Source organism: Athene cunicularia (assembly GCF_003259725.1).
Source record: "Athene cunicularia isolate RWA chromosome 3 unlocalized genomic scaffold, athCun1 chr3_part1, whole genome shotgun sequence".
Taxonomy (NCBI): Eukaryota; Metazoa; Chordata; class Aves; order Strigiformes; family Strigidae; genus Athene; species Athene cunicularia.
The window spans coordinates 82,802,171-82,826,662 of NW_020799097.1; the positions used below are offsets into that span (position 1 = coordinate 82,802,171).

Here is a 24,492-nt window from a genome sequence, read left to right on the forward strand (position 1 = left end):
GTCTTAGAGCTGAGCTCATTTCCTGTTGCCTCATTTTCTCTCTGAGCCACTATCTTGGTAGAGCCCTTAGTAGTCTATCCATTTGTTCCATAGAAACAAACCTTCCTGTCTCATCTATTAGTCTAATAATATCCAGTAGGTTTTTGACAGCTGGTTACTGAATGGGCTAGAGGACATTATTCTCTTTAATTGAAATTGTGTGCATTCATTTGAAGCACCTTTAAAAATGCAAGATAAAAATAAGCTCATAGTGAAAAAACACTTTCAGTAACAGAATGCCATCTTTTTTCTCCCTGCTGGATATTATTCCTGCTACAGATGTCAAAATCATCATAACAGATGCTCAGAAAATAAACCCTTCTCTTATGCTTTCAGGATTGTTTTTAAAATGTTAAATGCTTAATGGTAAGTATGAACAGCAACATAAAACGTTGCTACTATGCAAAACAGACACAGAAACATATGCAGACATCTCAGAAGAGCTCTGGAATCATGTCCTAATGAAAAGAAGGAAAATTTTAAAAAGCAAGGCAGTTCAGAGTTGGACATAGTTCAGGTATTAGTAGTATGAAGAATACTGATATATAATGCTAAGTTTATAACTAATCCACCTGCCACTTCCAGAGGACATCTCACCAGATCAAAATATAGTCTGCCTTAGAAAAAAAACCCCACCATATTCTAAGTCACCAGACATATGCCTGCCAGTTCTTAAGCAGATAGTCCTGGTAAAATGAAAGTCACTCCCCCTGTAGCAATACTGCAGGATCAAGATTATTAAAATATTCCACCTCATTGTAAGAGCTTATCTTGAATTTCTAGTGTACGTTTTATTCTGTCAGCACTCATGAGTCTTAACACTAAATTTATTACAGCTTTCTAGAGTTTCTAGAATACAGAGCTATGGACAAGGAAGCAATCAGGACAATATGTTGTGTGTTTATTTATCCATCCTGTTTTCTACTCTTTGATTCTTTTTTTGTTTTGTTTTGTGTTAATATTTCCACCCCCCTCTTGTAGATATTGTGAACACTCCCAAACCTGATGAGAGAGCTATCATGACATATGTGTCCTGCTTCTACCATGCTTTTGCTGGAGCAGAGCAGGTATTAATCAACTGTCCCTTCAGGTTGCTGTGTTTATGATTGGTTGTTTCCCATTTCCACTAGTTTAATAAAAAAACCTAATTTAGTATTTTGTGGGTTTTATTAACAAATGTGCATATTACCTGAGCACTAATACTTGTTTTTAACCAACATTCGAACCCGTTTTAGTTAAATGTTGTGTAACAAGTTGAACTTCTTTAATTCCAATGGATGTTCCTATTTCTAATTTTGAGTCTTTATTTGGTGATTATAAAGACTATCTCAGAAAAACTGTATTTGAAGATATTGTGAAATAGAGTTGTTGTTTCTTGCTAGATCATCATCTTCTGTGTTTGCTGCATAAGAGAATGTTTGACTTTTGAAGACTGAGACTATTCTAGACTTACTCATGCTGAGTAGTAGTTTAAGGCTAGGTTTTCAAAGATGCCTAAAGATGCAGAAAGGCACAGAAGACATCCAACACTGTTTTTGTGCCTTGTTCCCACTGAAGCCAATGGAATTATTTGTAGATTAAAGTACTAGTATAAAAGGCAAGAACATCAGCAGCAGATCATACAGGATGGGATTCTCATTTACATATGTAGCTGTTCTGCCACTGTTCTGCTTCATACATTTCTAGACTACAAATGGACATAACCCAACTTACGTGGAAAAAAAGATAATAAAGAACCCTTAAAATAGCTGATATTTTTCCTTCGTCCTCAAGATTTGATTTCCCTTCCTATCTTGTAGGCCTCCTACACCTTACCAGAGCACAGCTATGCTGTTGTGCCCTCTTGCTTCTGGGTATGAAGGATTGCTATTCATGCAAAAGAGGGATTCCACATACTCTGTAACACAGGAGTCTACATAGATATTTATCTGATTAGATATACTCCAGAATCAGATTTATGCAAGTATAGAGCTCTTATGTCAAATTATTAATGTAAATCTTAAATATGACAGAGCTACACAGTGCCTTCACAATAAAATTGGCGGGTGGCACGAAAAGGTTTGATGTCAGTGGATGAGCTGCATATATTCTCAAGGGTGTATGTACGTATGATTTGCAGATATAGAATGGTGTGGGACTCCTGAATCACATGGGGTGTCTTTCCAGTGTGGCTAACAAATCTAATGCTTTTTTGGTGTGATTTAAAAAAATTAACCTAACAGAATAACTTTACGAATGGCCTAACTCATCTTGAAAATAAAAGACTTCTTAGACAACTATAGTGACAGTGTGAAATTCCACCTTGTATAATAAGGCTTCATTGTACAACAAGGTGACTTCTGTGCTGCTCTGTGCCTTATCCAGGCCATTGGAATCTGTGACCTAAGGAAGGTAAATATATATCTAAGTAACCTAGGAGCACAAATCAACACCTATAAAACAATGTGATTTTTATTTGCAGCAGCCACATTCTCTTTCTCTAAGCCTGTACCTTTCTCAGAATGTGTTCATTAATATATCCTGTTTATTTGCTGTGTTTTACAGGCTGAAACCGCAGCTAACCGGATCTGTAAGGTGCTTGCTGTGAATCAGGAAAATGAGAGGTTGATGGAAGAGTATGAGAGACTAGCAAGTGAGGTAAAGACAGCTGTATTTGTAACATGGTGATAATTACATTCATGTAATACTGAAAACTGAAAGATTCATGTGCTGTCTGCAAGATAGCAAAGTGAAGACGTTACGAAGGTAGATCTCACAGTGGTAGGGTACAAAGTTCGGTTGCCCAAGATATCAAGGTTCAGGTGACTCCTTTGCCACACACTTCCTCTGTGGCCTCCAGCCAGTCACTCAGTCTCTTAATGTGCCAAAAAGGGTGTTTTGAGGATTGTCATTGGTCTGCCCCAAGACCAGGCTTACTGTCCCTGTAATTTCCAAAGATAGCCAATCTTGACCACATGTAGAGCACAGAGGATGCTGTCACTCCAGGCAAGCCCGTTGGACAGGGTCTGTCAGGGTGTTCACAGTGCACCTGTGAACACAGGCAGCAAATGAATGAAGAAGGGAGCACATTGTGCTCCGTCTGTCCTTTGTGCCATGTGTAAACGGCACACCTTTTGAATCAGGACTACAGATGTGTAGTGAGCAACTGAGAGCTCCCTTTAATGCATAGACTGCAAAAACATACTGAGATCATAGACACATAGACATAGTGCTACATTGGCACTAACGGACTTCTGAGTGAAGATTTTTATAGGACCTGAGTTACTTGCCTGGTGTCTGTCCTGATCTCATAACTGTGACTACTTGAAATGTCAAGACCAATACTTTTAAAAGTGGCAAGTGATTATGGGTAACTCAGGTTCTGAGTAATCAGTTAGAGACACCTTACATGTGTGTTCATCTTTCTGAAAATCAGGGTATTTCTAGAAATACCTAGAATATATGGGCAAATTAGTTAAAAAAAGAGGTTTGTTCAGCTTTGAAAATCTTGTGCTTACTTGCCATTAAGGCAATGATACCAACTGAAGTCAATAATATTAAAACGGAGCAAACTTGATTAGGATTTCTGCATTTATTATGATTTTTTTTAGTTGCCTTTCCATTGCCTTTATTTCAATTGTTTGTGTTGGTTTGAAAGCTTTTAGAATGGATTCGCCGGACAATTCCTTGGCTGGAAAACAGGACCCCAGAAAAAACGATGCAGGCTATGCAGAAGAAATTAGAGGATTTCCGAGACTACCGCCGCAAACACAAACCTCCCAAAGTACAAGAGAAATGTCAACTGGAGATCAATTTCAACACCCTGCAGACAAAACTGAGAATCAGCAATCGGCCAGCTTTCATGCCATCAGAGGGAAAAATGGTTTCAGTAAGTAAAGGAGGCATAAATTTTCCATTCTTTTTATCAACGTTCTCACAAAAATTTCAACATGAAGGATTGAAATGACATTTTAAGTCATCCTCAGAAACTTCAGTTTGTTGCACTTCATCAATATCAAACCACTTTTTTTACACGTTCCCTTTCATTCTAGAATCTTGCTTTCTCTTAAGCATGCTCCTGCCTCTTTGAAGGCTTTCCTCAAGAGCAAATTGTCTTGAGATCTGAGATGATGCAGAGCTTCCTATGGGAGTGTTACAAATACTTCTCTGTCAGTGAGGCCAAATATTGTTTATTTACGCAAAACTCACATAGCTTCACTCACATTTTGGTCATCAGCCTTACAGAAACAGACATTGCTCAATGTATGTTTCAGCTTTTTTCTACTTTTTAAAATTAAAGTTTGTTTTTTCTTGTGTCTGTGAAGATAAGCATAGTCAGTACCAAGATTTCTCATATCCTTATAAGTATTGTGAATTGACTGTGGGTCAAAATATTTTCTGTGGAATATAGCAAATCTGTTTCTGTATTCTGTCCTATCACTGTGTTTTGGTTGCTCAGGTTTGATAATCACACAATTGCACTGTCTGAAAAGGGCCATTGTCCACTCTCCATAAGCAGAAAATCAAGGCCCTGTCACTTCAGTTTCCTACTCATGTCTTTGAGTTTCCGAGGAAGTTCACAAAACTCTGTGCACCATAGAAAGTGAAATGAGTTTGTATTCCAGATAAAATACGCACCAAATCCTCTTGACACTAATAAGTTTGCTATTGTCAGCTTCTGAGAGCAAAGCACTTTTATTTTGATAAAAGATGGGTATGTCATAAGAGAACATGCATATTGTGAAATGGGAGGTAAAAGCAGTATATCACTAAGACACCAAATGTATAGCTATGCTTGGAAACCATATGTATAGGGGTTCCTTTCATGTACCCACCTGAATAGGGCATGCTATTAGGAGCAGATGTCTGGACTACAAGACTCCCTGAGCTGCTTGACAACATTTTCTATTATTCTGTGATTTTACAAAAACTGGACATAAAAACGTCTCTTTTTGGAGCAAAATTGTGAGTCAGTCAGAAATATGCAAATTTAGATAAAAAAGAGATTATAGTTTCATCCTCTCTTTCCCATGTATTCTCTTCACAGGATATTGCCGGCGCTTGGCAGAGACTTGAACAAGCTGAGAAAGGCTATGAAGAGTGGCTACTGAATGAAATACGAAGACTGGAAAGACTTGAACACTTGGCTGAGAAATTCAGGCAGAAGGCTTCCACTCATGAACAGTGGGCATATGGTGAGCAGAGATGACTTTTAACATTTTTGATGTCTTAACATTCAAGGTTAAACTGTCAGCGCTGAATATTTGCCAGCGTAAATAGTTTGGACAGTTTTTGAAACCTGAAATAATAACAGATAAAATTGCAGGTTTTGTTGACTATAGTCATGATGCTTACTTTTAGATAGGCATCTTCCTAATGAATTGTAACTGTAAAAATCATACTCTTGAGGTAGTGAGTCAAACAATGGGAATATTCAGCATTTGAGTAGAGGCCATTACTGCTAATGCATTCCTATGTATTTGTACACCAGCAATCCAACCACGAATGCAGTGACACCACTTATTAAGTGTGAAATTATTAGCAGAGTTATTCTGAGTGGATTATCATTTGGTCATCACGGTGTTTTGAATAATCCATATAAACTACATGATAACAGACTCACTTCTGCTTTGCTCCATACCCTGGATTACACCCCATTTATAGTTCTGGTTTTTAGTGGAAACTGTACATTACATGTAGCTGTAACAGCTATAGGAGCATACACTGGCATACAGTTTTGTTGGGGATCATTAAACACAGATTTGCTCTATCATCCTGTTGTTTGCCCTGACAACTAGTCCTCCTGTTTCTGCTATGCTTCTGCCTTTTTTCCAGCTAGAATATTTTCACCCTGTGAATGTAAACCAGAGTCCATCCCGTAACACAGTTGCTGGAACCATACAAGGCTGCAAATGGCTGCCAAGCAGATACTAGAAGGGAAACTACAGTGTTTATCAGCCCTGAGAGCCTATTTTCTGAGTATAAACTAGTCATGGTGATGCGTTATGGCTGTTATGCAGGGAAAACTTCACATAAAGTGATATACAGCAAGTGAAACAATAGTCCCTTCTGGCTCTAGAATTCACAGAGCTGTTTAATGCCATGTGGTGAGTTGCAGTTGTAGGGGCTGTCTGTATAGATTCATTCATTTGTCCAATACAGGAGCTACTGTGGAATTAAATTTCAGTTTCTGATTTCCTCTTTGCTTCTCTAGCCTTTTGTGAATAGGCTGGCATTTTCCACTTAAAACACAGTGTTTGATACAAAAGGCAGCCACACATCTCCTTTTTTTTTTTTTTTTTTTTTTTTTTTTATAATGACTTGAAGGTAAAACATGAAAAAGAATAACAGATCACTAGTAAGAGTGAAGCTGAGTGTAGCAGTGTGATTTCTGGTTTTGTAAGTCTACTCTACAAAAGACTTATCACAATGGTTTAGAGCCCCTGTTTTTGCCAATATATGATTTTTATACCAGTTTCTCAAGTGGCATAATACTTGCTATTTTAGACCGGTATAAAGAACCTATGCAAAAATGAAGGAATCACTGAGAGATCTTAAAATATATATATATTTCTAATTAACGCTGTTGTGCTGACAATTTGCTACTGATTTCAGTGGAGGTGGGACTTCACCTCATACATGGGATTTTCACCATGTCTCAGTTTAAAAAGTTGACTAAATTTGCAATTATTCTAACCAATAAATTAGTAAAAAAATAAACCCTAATATTTTCATTTCCTTTCAGGCAAAGAGCAGATCTTACTTCAGAAGGATTATGAATCCGCTTCTCTGACAGAAGTCCGCGCCATGTTAAGGAAACATGAAGCTTTTGAGAGCGATTTGGCTGCTCACCAGGACAGGGTGGAACAGATCGCTGCCATTGCCCAGGAGCTGAAGTATGTTCCATTTAAAGGCTTGCAGCTGCTGACATTTAACTTTGCGATAAACTCTTTCCAATGAATTTGATAGTGTCATAGGTACCAATGTAAGAATTCCAGAGATAGCTTTGTAAGTATATTATCTGAGCTGGTCACTGAGACCTTTCCCTCATCTCCCCCTTACCCCCAACCAAATATAGATATTCAACTGACCAAAATTATTTGAAAGCAAACATTTTAAAATTGACTTAACAGTAATCTTTTAGCATTAGCTCTACTGATGAGTCTATTGTGTGTTGATGTGAATCCTGAAGGTTATTTCTTGGTTCATCTGGTCTGTTGAGAGGTCCTGGCTATGAGTTGTTTAACTTAGAAAATAATTTCGCTTACACAAATTATAGATCAAGCATCTTCACTTTAAAATCAAGTATTTTCCCACAAGTATATTGGTCCTGTCAAAAGGCTTCACATCCCTAAACTCTTCTATAGTAGTGGGTAATGCACTGACATTTCTGAAGATTTAATTGTCACTAGTATACTTATTTTCACAATCTCTTTGTATTATATTTGGAAGTGCCATTGTCTCCATTTTACAGAAAGGGCAGTGGGGCATATGGAAACTAAATAACTTGCTCACGGTGACACAATAAATCAAGCACACAAGCTCTCCTATAAGAGAGCAGGAGTTTTCACCCACAATTCCATCGACTTAGCCACAGGACCAACGCTTGCTCTCTCAGCATACCATGCGCAGAGAAAACACAACCAAATCTGAGAACAATTCTACAACACATTTAGGCTACATCTGTATTGCTGACATCAGCTACATAGGTCAGGGATGTGAAAAGTCAAGGCCCCTGATTGACAGACACCCTTGTGGCAGCAGAAGTCCTGAGTGTTGATGCAGTCTTTATTGGTGAAGCTTGCTTATGTTTGTGGGAAGGTTGTTAATTCACCTGTGAGTAGCACTGTTTTGTCAGCAAAGCTCTGCCCACACTGACAGGACTGTAGTGTTACATACTGGTGTCCCTCTTCTGGTAAAGTTGTCTTGGTGTGTATACCAAGCTAAGCACATTTGATTTTATAATCTTATGCAGTTAATTGCAGTGGTTTTTTACTGTAAATCAGTGGCGCTACTCTTGATTTTAGCAATTTGGCACATACTTAAATGCATTGCTCACCAGCAGTATAAATCTGCAAAGCCAACAGGAACAAATGTGCAGTAGTGGTTGAAACAGGAGCCAAGATCAAAATTCTCAGATTCCTGCCCTTGGCTTCAGCTCTCCAAGTTTCAGTTTCTCACCTTCTTGAATAGGCAAAACAGTTACTACTCAGAAATCAAGTGCTAAAAATATGCCCTCTTTTCACTTTGTAGGGGACCATGACTCATAGACAGCTTCACATTCATTAACAATTTAAAAATCAGAGTTGTCTAAAAATGTAGTTCATACCTGATAGCAGCAGCACTTACAGTAATTGTATCGTGCAAATGGATTAGAAGAAAAATCCTATTTTTCAAGATTATTTAAAGGAGGAGAAGTAGAACACAGTGGGCAGAATCAGTACTGCTTTTTAGTTAGTGTGGAAGAAGTCTGAAAAACAGAGTACGTGAGCTTATGAAGCATCTTCTTGCATGCCTTGATCTCTGTTGTTATTTGTTCTCTTTATACTAAAGAAAGTTTCTAATACACCTAATCATTGTTAATTCAGTTTCAGCTTTATAAGTGATGTGAAACTTTGGGAATGTGGTATACACAGCACAGCATGTGCTTACCAGTGTTTTGAACCCTCTGTCCTTTACCGCTGGTGAGGCCAGTGAACACTGTATCCTGTCTATTTTAGGATTGTCTCTTCTCAGTTGTTTCAGTAATTTGCTGTGTGAAGTTCAGTTATTTGTGGCCTGGGCTGCAAAGGTGCTGAAAACCCACTGGTTTTAGAGATGCTCTACGTTGATTTTTCTGCTTCTCCATATAACGGGGCTATCAGTGCCTGATTTTTCATTGAGACTCAGGCTTAATGTCCTTGGAGAACATTGAAATAAAGGTTATAAAGGTCAAGTTTTATGATTAGCTGCAAGCAAATGGGCAGCTTCTATTTAAATATTGATGTTAATTATTTATACATAATTCCTCGCACAATGAAATTATGGAGAAAACCACTAATTTCTTTCTCCATTCACATTTTAAAAGGATTGACAAATGTCTGAATGCTAAGAAATGTGCTTTGTCACCTGATAGAAACCCTACTGAAGTCAATCTGGGTATTTTTTTATTGTGTTTTTTTTTTTTTTTTTTCATCACTGGATTAGGCCCTTACAGAAATCATCATTATCATAATCTGTGTCTAAATTCCAAGTCAGTGCACCTCCATGTTTCATTTTAATTCACCTCTTGGCTGCCTAATGTTGCTATTTCAAAGGAGAACAATTGCTGTGTGACCTTGAACTCCATCAGTTACTGTTTCCTGTTCTGATATTTTCTGCTGCAGCAGTTTAGTCCACTGTGTGCTTAAGGTTAAAGTTGCCACAAGCTTGTTGACTGGTGTTGTTTAGATAAAGGATTTGTGCAAGCGGATGATTCCAGCCAGGATGCTGCTGTAAGATTGTTATGTCTCAGCCTGTATAGCTTAGATATTCCTTAGCAATGAGGCATGACAAGACTTGGATAGGGCTATATACAAAGCTAGAAAAAGGCATTTTTGTGATGTGATTTGCCATTTACGACATAGCAAATGCTAAACAGAACTTGAGTGAGCTGTACTATGAAATGCCATATTCATTTATGATCTTGTGTGCTCATTTCAATGTATTCAGTCATCAAGATAAAATTTTTGGAATCTAGTTTCTTGCATATCCATCACTTCTAGTATAGCAACTTATTTTCAGCCAAGAAGACCACTATCTATAACACTGATTCAGAGAGTTTATTTGCTTATGGAAACCTGGGCTCAAATTGTGCTTACGTGCACGTTTAACATGAGCCTGGTTCTGAAGCAGTGCTAAAGCATGTTGCTCAGCAGGTTATTTTTGTGACACTATCACTGTTCCTAAAGTGAGCTCATATTTAAGTGCTACTCTGGATCAGGACAAAATTTGTCAAAATTTTTAACTCTTCATGGATAAGATTGAATTACTTGTAAAATCAATAGGAATAGCTTAATGATTTTTAAATTCCAAAGGCTGTAGATTTCAAATAACCAAATGAATAGAAGTGATTGTTCTCTTAGAAGATCTGTAACACATGTGCAGCAGTACTTTGTGTATGCATGATAAGCAAAACTTTTGCAAAATATGAAATTTAGTCTCTTCACAGCTTCAGTGTTGAGAGATACAAAAATTAATAGAAGGAATGTAAACCTGTGTTTTATTTCCAAGTAAATAATCTCCTATGAGTTGTTATTTCTTCCTCAGCTCCTGCTTTGAGTAGAAAAATGTTCTTTGCCACATATAAGACACTTATTTGAAGTAAACTACAGCAGGCCCAGAGAGGCAGTGGAGCTACACTGTTTAATGCCACTTGGTAAACTAATTTGTGATTTTTGACCCATGGCTGCCCTTTTTAAAAGATGTTTTGATAATATTATTCTCCTACCTATTTGTCCACAGCACATATCTCTGGAAGAAATAGGATAGCAGAGATCTTATGGGGAATGACAGAACCTCCCTGGCAGAGCTGGTGGAGGAACGTTGCACATTACCTTCCAGGACTTTGACCAGAGCTTGTACAGTCACTCACTTTCATGGAAGGACACCTGCCCTTATCATAATCAACAAAAGGAGATAAGTGATCCATTGAAGCAAAAATAAAATTTTCAGTACTCTCAGGGATGTAACCTGGAGTATCTGGTAAAATACCCTGTCCATATTCTGGTATATTAGATTTAGTATGCGAAAAGAGACCAGAATACAAATGTCCATATCCCATCCACTTAGTGAGCTCACAGATCGAACAGAAACATTATCTAATAATCTCAACATGCTATAATGAAAAAACCCAACTTCCAGCCAAAAACTCATAACAGCAAACTATATCTGAGCCTGTTTAATCTAAAACTACATGCTTCTGACTTGAAATTAATTAACATATAGATGCCTTTTGTTGCATCCCTTGAAGGCTAACAAAAAGTCTTTCTTCAGAGAAGGAAGCAAGTTTTCAAGTTAAGGAGCCCTTGTGTAGTATAACTTGCTGGCAGCTTTTTCCTTACATGTAACAGTTCTTTCACAATTCTGGGTTAGTTTTGTTATTTTAAAAAATTGTTATGGCATTTTATTTTCACTTGTTTTACCATTCTTCACTTTCAGCAGTCAATTGATTGCAGTACATCTGAAGCCACTTTCAAACAGAATGGTTCACATACTTCTCGTCTTTATCCTGAACCAGATTGCTCAGGCTGAGCTTGGAGGAGGAAGCGTGAACACTGCCTCTGGCCTACAGCTTCACAGGGGAAAGCTACCTCTGTTCTCACTTTTTCCTCTGTGACTCTCTAAGTTACTGGTGGAGTGATCTGTACATTCCCCTTGCCAATTGCCTAGAGAAGAATGCTCAAAAGAAGGGAACAAATTCTATCTGCATTTAATGTCTTGTTCAAGCTTTAAAGTAAATCTTAGCTTCATTTTGCCATGCTGTCACATAATCACAGCTTCTGCAATGTTTAGTACTGGGCAAAGTGTCCTCAAGGAGCAGCCAAGAGCTGAATTCACTGGATGATGATACACCAATAAAAATGAGCTTCCAGAGTGCCAAACACATGTATTTTATTGTGGCAATGATGGCTGCAGCAGAACCAAGGGGATTATCTGCCACAGAGATCAGAAATTCAATTTGAGACAGACTCAGTGCAGAATCTCAGGACAGAGCCTTAAAAAGTTATTCCAGTTTTAGGCAGAATAGTAAATTGCTTTCTGTCAGGATAATATAAGCCTATTAAGCAGGTGAAAAAGCAGAGTTAACTGCTACACCCTTTGTGGGTGCACTGATCCATGTTGGTGGCATACGTGGGTCTGGAGATCCCTGTTGTCTGAACCAGCCAGTTCTAGGGTGTAGCTCTCTGAGGAGTTCCTGGAGAGGAAGATGAAAATTGTTCTCTGTGCCCCATCTTTGGGCAGCCTCTATTAAGTATTGCCAGGCCTGTGAGGGAGAGATTATGCTTTGAATGCAACCTGAGGTCTGTTTCTCAGTTAAATAATTTCAGAGCATATGAAGCTGGAAAGGATCACTGGATTATTTAAAATGAAAAGTATCTTTCAGGCCCATTAATTTAAAACTGTACCAATCTTCAGAAACTTGATAAAACCCCAGACTGAAGCATTCTGGTCTTCAAGAGATTAAATTGCTTGTGCCACAGGAATTGCTGAGACAAAGATGGTTAGACACCTTAATTGTCTTTAATACTTGGATGTCACAGATGGATACTTAATTTTTCTCACAACGGAGGAGGTTGATCCTGTTCCTGTGCTGTGCATCTTCAAATGTTGAATGCCTAGATCACACATGTCTATACTGTAACACTTGCTTGCCTGGAGGAGAAATACTGCTAAAAAGAGGGCAAGAATTACTGAGGGCCAGTGGAAGAGTGTGGACAATGCAACTGCTCCTGTCTTTCAGAAAGTCACACAGATTTTTGTCTTCACTCTCTTAGTGAACTGGACTACCATGATGCTGCAAGTGTCAATGATAGATGCCAAAAGATATGTGACCAATGGGACAGCCTGGGAACACTTACTCAGAAAAGGAGAGAGGCACTGGAGGTAAACCATATAACAATAATCAGCAGCTCAGCTGAGGTGGGGAGTGGGAAAGGAACCATTTGTTTCAGATCTGGAAACAGTGAGCGTCCAATTTGCATTCCAAACAGCAATAAACCCTTTCCTCAGATCTCCATTTCATTTTGGTGTGGTTTCATTTTTAAACAGATTGAATTGCTCAGAGCAGTACTCAGTACTCAGCTGCCAAGGACAGTTCTGAAGCAGCAACAAATGGCATGTGCATGGTGTCAATAGCACCACTCTTTGGGAACTTGCTGTTGAGCGAGGATAACAAAAGTCATTAGGCTCTTACCTTTTCATACTTGTCTGAGCTTAATCAGGTGAAGTACAGGATAATGGCCAGCATTTTTTGGTACCATATTTTTTTGGTAGTGAGTATTCCAAAGCACTGAGATACTTTCCAAAACCTTGTTCCTTAAGAAAAGAAGTCACACATACGCATGCCAAGATGGAAAACATATGTCTAATTCCTCTTTTATATACTTACAAGAATTTACTAAAGCAAGATTAACAGATTTTAATTGATTTGCAGATAGATCACAATAACGAAAGTACTTAAAGTATTATCAGTGAAAAAGTAATTTCAGCTGTTATCCTTCCAAGGCATACCCCCCTTTTAACAAGTTGGATATGAGAATATCTTTACTGCAATTAGTCCTATTGCCTTGAGTGAGAATCCTTAAATCAGGTGGTGAAATCAGTCAACAATACAATCAATTGCTTTTGAAAAGATGAGGCATGGCTTTGTGCATGAGTGGGGATGGGTGTGGAGTTAGGTCTTGCCCTAGTAACAAAGGAATGTACCTTTCCCAACCTGTACAGAGGACAGAGAAATTGCTCGAAACAATTGATCAGCTTCACTTGGAGTTTGCCAAAAGAGCTGCTCCGTTCAACAACTGGATGGAAGGTGCTATGGAAGACCTACAGGACATGTTTATTGTTCATAGCATAGAGGAAATTCAGGTAAATGGTTGTCTATTTTTTTGGTTACGGTCAGGGAAAACAAGAAAAGAGTATTTTCCTGCTTGGAGAGTAGAACAGAAAAAAACCACAATTCTGTCTTGACATTTTCTTTGTGATAGGCAATGTCTGTTCTATTATAAATAGGATAATTTATTGGTATGAAAACATAGTCCAGAGATCATGGCAGAAGTGATGGTCCTGATAAAGTCCATGAGGACTCTTTCATGAATGTGTCTACATGTATTATTTCCTGTGTCTACATATAAATGCAGACAGGGTGTTTGAGAGGCTGAGACAGAAGCTGTGCTTATTTACAGCAGATATTCCAGATGTTGGAAGAAACAGTAAAGTTTTCATGCTTTCCCTCTCTGTTTCTGATTTTAGAGTTTAATCTCTGCACATGATCAATTTAAAGCTACTTTGCCAGAGGCAGATGGTGAAAGACAGGCCATACTGTCAATCCAGAATGAAGTTGAAAAAGTTATTCAGAGTTACAGTATGAGAATAAGCGCAAGCAATCCCTACAGCACTGTTACTGTGGAAGAGATTCGTAGCAAGTGGGAAAAGGTAATGTATGCTAAATACATAAAGGACATTGTAATGTAATATTCTAGTTTAGGAATACTGAGAATATTCAAAGAACTTTACAATAAATCTGTAAATTATTCTAGATCATCAATTGCCAGAATGAACTTTCTACAGTATATTAGGCTCTCCCTTATGTTTGCTAGGCTTGCTTCACAATATCCCTTGCTCCCATCACTCAGTATTACCTATGTTCTTTTTGGCTTTTTGACAGGGCAAGAGAAGCATGTGTTGGGGTGAGTGCAGAGCTGGGGGCTAGCCAGCGGATGGGCTAGAGGGGGCTGTCAAAAGAACAAAAAATTATTGTATTGTTTCTCTCGGTAGAAACAGTGGTTCCATGTGTCTCTTCTACCCAGCTGTTGCTTTTCACAAATGTAAAAAAATTAGCATATTTGGGACCATTAATGTTCTGTCCAATTAGATTGACCTTGGCAATTACTTTAAAAGATTACTGGGGAGGGATTAAAGACAGGCTCCTAGAGAAATCACATGAACTTTATTTCAGTAGGAATGAAGACAGATAATACGCTAAAGGTAAATGATTGTGTAGAATGTATGAATTTTCCAAATACATAAACTTACATAGACAAGAATACATCCTCAATGGGTTATAAAAACTAAGCAATAAGGACTAAATTCAGGATCTCCCCGGGTAATCCAGAAGGGTAAGCTAAAAAAAGCATTTGCAATGTATTTGAGACCTTCAGATATACATGATGGACAGAATATGTCTCATCCTATAATAATGCCTGCACTTGAATAAAATGTTTTGTGCTGACTATTCTTAAAACGATTGCTTAGAGATTGAAAAATCACCTGTTTCAAAAGAAAATCAAATTAACTGTTCTAATAGCAGTTCAAGTTAAATAATCGTCTTGAACTTGCATCCAGCCAGAAGTGAGAATTTCTTCTCTTTCCCTGTCAGTCTCTCTGGTCAGGCTGTCCAATTTCTTAGGTTAGCACAGAATTCGTAAATAAAATAGTGATCAGGCCTCTGACTTGGCTTTCTGATATCGGCCTTCAGGCCAATAAGAAAAATTAGTCACTGTAGATTTATTTGTTCTATTATTTTTAAGCTTTTCCATTGTGCTTACTCACACTTAGTGCTTTCCCACTGTAACAGGTGAAGCAGCTGGTGCCACAGAGGGATCAATCCTTGCAGGAGGAACTAGCCCGCCAGCACGCCAACGAGCGCCTGCGTCGCCAGTTTGCTGCTCAGGCCAATGTCATTGGGCCATGGATCCAGACCAAGATGGAGGTGAGTGTCAGGACCTTATACAGAAGCTGACGAACAAAGTGGTTTATAATTTTTAATCTCTGCTTTATATACAGGACAACAGCAATCTCCATGATAGTTCACCAGCTGTCTGATCCTGAAGTATTTAGCACCTGTTAAGGTGATTTTTAAAACTGTGGAAGCTTGTACAAGTGGTATCTTGGTGAGCAGGAGATGTAGCTATGAAGAACCAATCACTAAAGAATAACTATTTAGCATCTGCTTTCTGGAAAGGAAAGATATCAGTATCACTGGGGTCTCAATACTAATTCCAGAAATAAATGTGACACATTTCTTCTGAAATGTGTTTTCTACAGTAAAATTTCTCATCTCCGCTGTATGAAGGTTTTACTACCATTGCTTCTTAGTATGAAAATATTACATGTTGGTCAAATTAGCAAATGTGAAGCTTAAATTTTGTGGGGTGGGGGGGTGTCTTTGTTTCCTTTGACAGGAAATTGCCCGCAGCTCTATTGAAATGACAGGGCCTTTGGAGGACCAGATGAATCAGCTGAAGCAATATGAGCACAATATCATTAATTACAAACACAACATTGACAAACTGGAAGGAGATCATCAGCTTATACAAGAAGCCCTGGTGTTTGACAACAAGCACACCAACTATACTATGGAGGTAGCCATTTACTCCCTTTTGTACTTGTTAGTTTATTCTGCCTTCTTCTGCCATATACTATCTTCCCTGATCTGAAGAGACTGCAACAGAGGATGGAATTTGGCAGACTTTCTGATAATCTCGTAAGACTCATTTTATTTTCACTTATTTTTACCTTTAGTGAGAAAGTACACATTTAAAATCAAGTTTCATATTTCTCTAAAGGCCATTTTTATTTTTAATGATCCTTGATTGTAATATAGGGTTAGTGGTATGGAAAAGGTATCACATAAATATTTAAAGCTGATTTTTTGCTTACTGTAACTTTTATACTCTTAGAAGAATATATTTGATTCTTTAATAAATGAGTATTTTCTCTCTCATAGCACATCCGTGTTGGATGGGAGCTCCTACTTACCACCATTGCTCGAACTATCAATGAGGTTGAGACTCAGATCCTCACAAGAGATGCCAAGGGTATCACCCAGGAACAAATGAATGACTTCAGAGCATCATTCAATCATTTTGACAGGGTACAGTACTCCTGCTTTCTCTTAACTACTAATATTTATTGTTCCCAAAAGCAAGTTTCTTTTCATTCCAAATGTAAACATTTAAAAAATCTGCAAATGCAGTATCAATGGGCGTTTTTTAAAACAGCGAAAAAGATCAGTTAACAAAGAATCTACAGCCTTATGAAATCATAGCATTGTACAGATATGTTAAAGATTAATTCTTACTCTTTAAATGCAATGCAAAATTATAGTTCTGCTAGTATGGTTAAGTATTTGCTCAAATAACAGGCAGGACTAGATAAATCCATGTTTTGGAAAATAACATAGCTCTTTATATTAAGGCAGTGCAGCATGATCTATGTACTTGCCAGCAGCTTCCATCTCATTAAATTTAGCTGTAATCTGGATTACAGTTATTTGTTTTCTTTGAATCATAATTTGTCCCCTAGAAATAGGTTTGTAGGGAATATACAATGTTGGGGCACTGATAGCTGTCAAGGAAAATACTTTATTATTCTGGCTGTGTGTGGGAAATAAGAGGCTGTTTTTTTCAGTTACCTAATCATGGATGAATAAAAACTAGGAATGAAGACACTGTTGTGAAGAAACTTAACTCATGCCTCCTGTGTGTTACACAAGTATTCTTGGATGGAGGGTTAAAAAGACAGCTATTAATAGACACAACAGCAAAATACATTCAGACAGGGATATGACATTCCCAATTGGAGAACAATCTGTACACAAGTTAGCTCTGCTGGCTCTGTGCTCACATGAACCCACCTTTAAAACCAAGTTCACATTTCAGATACTGAAAAAAGATTACCATAATGCAGCAGCAGGCTATTGTCTTTTTCCCAGTACAGGTTCCTTTAGTTAGCGTACTGTGCTTAACCCCCGATTTATAGTCTGTTATCACATGAGTCAGCTCCTTCAAATCATTTCAGGCTATAGCAAAATGCCACTTTCTTTTCACGGACATTATGTTTGCCCAGCTCTGCTCAAAATGGTTACCCGTACCTAGGTTTATACATGATGTGCATTGGATGCTGACAATCATGGCTTGCTTTAGAATATCCTTAATTGTTTAGGGGGAAAAGCAGAATTGCCAAACCTCTGCTTTCTGAAGAAACCCATATGCATAGGAAAGATTAGCTACATAGGAACCAGGAACAGATTTTATGGAAAATCTGAATGTGATTCTAGTGCAGCATAATTCCTTTTTGGGTTTTCTAAGGAAGCAGAAGATAACATCACAGAAGCAGAGATAAATTTCCTGGGGTGGAAGGAAGTAGCATACCTAATGGCTTTCCCAATGCACTGGAGCAGATAACCGAGCAATTAGAGCTATTAAAAACAGACAGAGTACCAGGCCTGGATAAATTACAACCAGTATTTTAGAGACCCTTTTAAGGGAAACCAGGGACTTTTCACAAAGATTTGACAGCTCTCTAAAGATAAGGGAGCAAGGTGACCGAATCTGTCTGACACTAGATGGCCCTTTCTAGCATCCCTGTATCTTTGTAGTCCATAGATAAGTTCTCTGCCATGCTCACGGTGAGGCTGGTTCAGTGGCTGAGGAGATACTACAGGTATCTCTTGGTGCCACAGAAGGTCTTGAAGGGAGAAGCTAAATCCTACACCAACCCACCCTATTGTTATGGATCTTTAGACTTTGCAGATATAGTAAGAATTTTGAGGTACCAAAGGATGCAATAGAGAAAGGCCTTAGGAAAGGATGGAAGAGGCGCTCATGTCGCACAGCTGCAGGCAGGTTGGAGAAAGGCTATGACAATAACGTGCAACACAGAAGGGCTTCCCAGCTCCTAGATCCTTGCCTATCCCTGGCTGTCTCCTTTCTCCAGGCTATAATGAGTCATGGCTCAGGCAGTGTCCCGTCTGCCCTTGCTTCTGTTCCAGGAGGCCTGAGTGGCTGAGTCAGAAGTAGAAGGAGATGGAGGCTTCATCAGTTTCTATAGCCTTAACAACCTGGGCCTGGACTGCAAGTTTAGTTGCAGACCTTCCCTTCCCTCATGACAGATATAATCCAAGGGCCTTAAAAAAGAGACCTGGAAGGGTCATGTAAGGGAAGGACCATTTTGCATATGACCCCTTTAGTATGCTCCTTCTCTTTTAGCATCAGACCTGGGAAACTGCTCTAGGATGACTTTTGCACTGACACAGTGCAACAATTATATTCTTATTAGCATAATGCAAGCTAAAAAAAGAAAGAAGGTAAGATCTAAAACCACTCAGCCATCAAGCCAGGCTTTCTGCAGGGGACAGATAGTAGAAATACTGATAAAAGAGAAGCTTATACTGATTAAATTACACTGTAATTTAATGGGCAGATGCAACTCAATCTACACAGGCTAGAAGGAGACATTGAACAAACATGTCTGAGAGAAGCAGGCTTGTTTTTCATTTTTATATCCTTCCCATGTCCTTGCACACTCAAATATTTAGTGTTGGTAAATAAAGGAAACACAGGGTGCCCCAGAGTTACTTCAGGGTACACAAAATAATGCTCTAAACTTGGAATTCAGATAGAGAAGGCAGTAATGGATCCTTATATGGTTTTGACTATCTTAAATAGAAATGAAGATGAAACTGGATCATCTGAACTTGAGCATTAACATGAAAAATACTGGCTTTTCCATGTCAGATAGAATTAGCAGTATATAATAATTTTGTTGCGCCTAGCAACATTTCTGAATGCCTGACATAGTTTAAAATATACACTGAGAGCATTGGACTGCTATTTGCAATAATGAATAGCCAGAAAAGTTCCCCAAAATTAATACTGTCCCTGAAGAGCAGGCTTTAAATATCTTAGCACAAACAGAATCATTTATGTATGCTATGGCTCTGACTTCTGTGGCATTTCTCCAATTTAAGACATATCTTAATGTTTGACTCAGTGTGTGTTGAGGATGTCAGCAAAATACCAAGATACAGAGTAAGCTCCCTTTCCCATTTTAAAGAATGTATTTTGGTACACATAAACCTAACAACTTTTTGTAAAGTGCTTCTAGAAACAACTTCCTTTGCTTATAAATCTGAGGAAGGAACCCCTATCTTCTTCCCCAGGAAGAATATCTAAAAAAATAAAAATCTTACAGCTCATAATTCATTACGGGGCTTAATTCTGCAGTTGTTAATCCTTTGAAAGAGAGCTAAATAATTGGGTGAGTTGTTTTGAATGGCTTCTAAATCTTGAATATTTGAAAGAAAACTATTCAGCATTTTACAAGTTTTTTTTAGGGAGTGACATGCCCCAGATTTGCAAACTGCTGTGCATAAGGGGGCACCATGCATGTAAGAATTGCAAGGGCAGGAAGAGTTGTGTTTCTTTCAGTGCATCCACCAGCAGAGGTGTGCTAGCACAGAAAGCATTGCAAGTCATCCTTGTTAAAGGCAAGTAGCAAATACCCTATCTCCCTTGGGGCAAGGGGGCAGCTCTCTAGGCTCTTGTGTTTCCAACAGGCATGTACCCCACTGCTACCCCAGAGGTTATTCCTGAGGATGCTGCTGCTTACCCACTACTCCTTGCTGGAGGCTGTGCCTGAAGGCACAGTCTGGTTGTAGGTATAAATATAAATCTTTAGCAACACTGGTATGTTTCCTTCCTTAATGTGACTGCATAGACAAAAAAAGAGAAAGTGGGACACAATGTCTGCACCACAGAAGCAGTTTAGAAGTGTTCAAAACGGTGCATAGCTGAATTATGGTATGCAGACATATTGGGACACCAACAGATACGTTGTCAGTTGCTGGTTTTGAAGTCTTTTTATGCAGAGATTCCTTTTTCAGATTCAGCATATTTAGTAACCTCAAAATAAGATTGCGAAGTATGTGATAAAATATCTGCAGCTGCTCTGCATGTAATATCCTAATGGCTGTTAACATATTCTACTATTGATTTTTGTGCAAACTACAGATTTTCAGTAGGAGCTCTGCATGCAGAACAATGGCATCATGCCACCCTATATTTTACTAACAGAAAAACAACGGCTCCCTATTAAAAGAACCACATGATCAGGCTTATGCAGGTCAGTTAGCATTCAGGAAACTGAAGGACATATTTAAGAATAGACTCAAAAGCTCATTTGTTTTATAAGGCCACATATAAATCAGAAAGGAAAAGATTTCTGGGGACTAATAATGAAACATGAAGGGGAAATTCAGTGTTTTATTTTGTATTGGTGGGAAAAGATGAACAAGGCAAAGTTATTTATATGCTTTAAAAAACGAATTTCAGTGCTTAATGTTGGTCTGCAAACAACAAAAATAAATACAAAGAGCCATTTCCCAATGTGAAAGCCCATGCATGGGCTTGATATATGCACTGATTGCAAAATACCATTATATTATCCCATATATAGGCCGTATACAGCCTATAGCCCGTATATGATGCAGATTTTAAAAATTCACTATGAGAATGTGAGAACCTGCGACAGCACATTGCACAACAACTTGGACCCTCACTGTGGAGTCCGACTTAAACAAATGATAGTTGTAAGCTTCAGCACAACCACTGCACTCCTGTCCTCAATAAAATGGTTTCTTAGTAGATGTGTTAGCCTCTCTCACTCCCGTCTGCACTTCGCTACCTGTTCCATGACTACTGCTGCCATGTGTGCCTGGTTAGGGAGCTCATGCACACACTGACCACCCACCCTCCTTGTATGTCATGTAGCTGATAGTTCTCTACCAACACCCCACAGAGGAGGTGGAGGGACAGGATTTGGCTCTTAGTTCCAATTTTTATATAATTTTGTTTGCAGTCACACAGTAATATCTTTGGTGTTAGAAATAAAGTAAAATGAGCTGACTCCACTCCAGGTGTGACATGCCATAGCCTGTCTCCAGGACAGTTTTTGAGTTTTAAGCCAGTCTAGATTAACATTTTCAGAATGATAAAATAAACCATTTTGAATGATTTATAGCAGGAATTATCCTATAAAATGGAAGTATTAAAGAAAAAGAACTTCACTGTGATTATAGCTTTAAACTAAATGCAGCTTCGCTCTATCTCTTGTCATTGACTTCCCACTGTTATTTTTCATCTTCCCTTTATGGAGCTGGTGGAGGTTGATGCAGAGGGAGTCAATATAATAACAGCATGATATGTCAAAAATACATGGCGTTATGAACTTAATAAAGCACCACTTTATCCTATTAGTACAATAAATAAACCCAGTGCATTTGTTAAAACTCCTATAATTTTAGTTATGCATAGCTATATAGAAATTTTTAAAAAATTAATTATTCATCTAGCAGGCAAATGTGTAGCAGACAGAAAATCTTGGATCTTCTCCAAGCTGTCAGTCTGAAAAATCAATAAGGGTAATAATTTTTCATCTTAGAACATCTCTTTAATTGTATTCACATTAACGCTATCTGAAGTACACCTCTGATAGGGAATATTTTATAGGAACAGAAAGAAAAAGATGAACCAATCTGTTTTTAAGAAGTTAGTGTGAATTTCTTGACTTGCAAACTGGAAAAAAATATTGGTTCAAAACAATGATCCAGTTTGATGTGGTACTACTAGGAGCCATTTAACCTGGAATTCATTAGGGCTTTTTAAAGTCATTTTTCAAAGCAAAACCTTACCGTATAGATTATTAAAGAAGACAGATAACTGAAAATTAGTTATGTCAGTTATAAATTTATTTTGGACCTAGACAAGAAGTCAATTGTTTTGTACTTCTGATCTCTTTTGAGATATACATATTTGGTTGTTAAGGAATATTATCAGATCAAGTGTGAAGTAATAGTAAGTGAGCAGGGAAAAACGTTTTGCCAAGGTTTAGTGGTGTTTTTACTGCATCTCACATACACTGTAAGACAACAGAATATGAAGGAAGCAAATGGCAGTTCAATAGAATAAAAGCTGGTTTATCAGCAAAAATGTTGAAAAAGCGTCTGTAGAGGAAGCTCAATTTTAACTCTGCAGTTGAAGTAAGGGTCTTCTTCCACTAAGAAAAAACCTAAAGCATGAAACTGCAAAAGTTGTACTCTTTTATGTAATTCATTGCAATATGTTGACATTATGTTTCCATGAACTTCTCTAAAAACATGGTTCTTAATACAAGAGTTGAATGTTCTTTACTAACCTGATCAGTGATTTTCCTTTCTTTCCATTCACCCTCCCAAATGCATGACCTGTGATGGGATGCTAGGATGAATCTGACAATCTACATTCTGATGAATTTAAAGCCTGCCTCATCAGTCTAGGACAGGTTGGAAATGACCTGCAGGTAGAGGAAACTGATACTGTTCTGTTTTCAGATATGCCAATGTAATAACAGCCAAAGAGATTATGGGTTTAAACTCCAATGTATTGGTCATAATGCTTTGAAAAGATTCTGCCTCTGGGAAGACAACTGGATTAGATGGACTGTCAGCATCACTTGGAGTCATATTTTTCTATGCATTTTTCAAAGATTTTTCAAGTTGTTTCTTTTACTTGGTTGGAGATGTTTTAGTTGGACGTCACTAGATAGCTATGTGGAGCTCCTATGCTTTTGCACTCAGACTTTTGCTAATTTTCCTTTCCCTGGACTCAATACAAGCTCTCTACCGCTCTCTACCGATTTAGGATTACATAATCCTCTCCAAACCACTACATTATAACACAACACAGAGGAAACCTTTATTTACCTTCTTATTATCATGCCATTTTAATGTCTACTCAGCTCTGAGTGAGGAATGTCACAGATATGTTATTGCCTGGAAAATGAGCAGCATCCTCTTATACAAGGTCTCCAACTGACCTCCTCCTAAGTCTTGCAAGTCTCATCCTTTAAGACAGTAAGCACATCTCTCTGCTGTAGCCCAGGTCTGGACAGCCTGCAGTCAGAAGGGAACTCCCTGTACTTATTTCCCATATATCAGCAGACAGCTGTCATAGTGCACCTACCTTAGTCTTGGGGTAGAGTACTTGAAATAGTCAGTGATACACTATTTTCAGACTGTTTTTAACTATACTTTTAGTCACTACAGCATCCCACGCAGAATTTTGCACAGACATTTCATATCAGGGAGGCAGCTTGAGCATCTCCTGATTTTGACTAGTTTAGTAACAAACTTCTCTCCTTGCCCTTCTCTTTGTCTTCTCTGGTTGTGTTATCTGTACTCTTGTCTCATTCACCTCCTCTTCTCCCTTATCTCTCCCCTGGCCTTTCCTAATGTTACTTTTTGTGGTGAAAATGTCTGTTTCCTGTGTGAAATATGTTAGTTACTTCTTCCTCCTTTAAAACTGATGATTCTGGTGACCTGCTTGGGCAATATCAATGAATACTGCTCATATACTGGATCCAATATGTCAATGGTCTAAACTCATCATCTCTGGAAATTACCTTGGATTCTTCAAATCCTGTCTTCTATACTCCTTACGTTGATTTGTTCAATAGAGGAAGAATGGATTGATGGACCACGATGATTTCAGAGCTTGCTTAATTTCGATGGGTTATGATTTGGTATGAATTTTAAGAAACAATGGCAACTGATTCTGCTTATAGCTTCTAACATTAACCACAGCAACACTAAAGCTTATTTAAATGGACAGAATACTAATAATACAATTTACACTAGAGATACTAGTTTTTTGTCGTTGCTTTTTCTCTATTTTGGAATAGTTAAAAAGGAAGTTAAAAGTAAAACTAGACAATTGAAAACCATATTCTATGGTCTGCTGCATTGGTCTTTGAATTAAGAAAGCTTTAAAAGTTGAAGTTAACAGTTATTAATTTTTTTTTTCCTTTCTCCTTTTTATCTGCATGAGGAAGAATGAGTTTGATGCTGTTTAATTCTCATAAACTACCTTTGGGGGGTGCATTTTCTTTCCTTCACCTATTTATTCTAAAAATTCCTCC

The 24,492-nt window shown here is 38.1% G+C and overlaps 1 protein-coding gene across 10 annotated transcripts in view; it reads left to right on the forward strand.

Annotated features, from left to right (window-relative positions):
• ACTN2 (actinin alpha 2) overlaps positions 1–24,492 on the forward strand; it is a 71,584-nt gene that overhangs the window by 43,778 nt on the left and 3,314 nt on the right. For 2 of the 10 annotated variants that reach the window (XM_026845395.1, XM_026845396.1), the window contains exons 8-19: positions 1,021–1,106; positions 2,584–2,676; positions 3,677–3,907; positions 5,066–5,213; positions 6,764–6,914; positions 12,534–12,642; positions 13,483–13,623; positions 14,008–14,190; positions 15,332–15,466; positions 15,939–16,118; positions 16,484–16,630; positions 22,798–22,875. In XM_026845395.1, coding sequence (XP_026701196.1) covers positions 1,021–1,106; positions 2,584–2,676; positions 3,677–3,907; positions 5,066–5,213; positions 6,764–6,914; positions 12,534–12,642; positions 13,483–13,623; positions 14,008–14,190; positions 15,332–15,466; positions 15,939–16,118; positions 16,484–16,630; positions 22,798–22,875 — 1,682 coding nt within the window. Of the gene's footprint in view, positions 1–1,020; positions 1,107–2,583; positions 2,677–3,676; positions 3,908–5,065; positions 5,214–6,763; positions 6,915–12,533; positions 12,643–13,482; positions 13,624–14,007; positions 14,191–15,331; positions 15,467–15,938; positions 16,119–16,483; positions 16,631–22,739; positions 24,097–24,492 lie in introns of all 10 variants that reach the window. The other 8 variants (XM_026845394.1, XM_026845393.1, XM_026845399.1 and 5 more) reach the window with 6 other exon arrangements.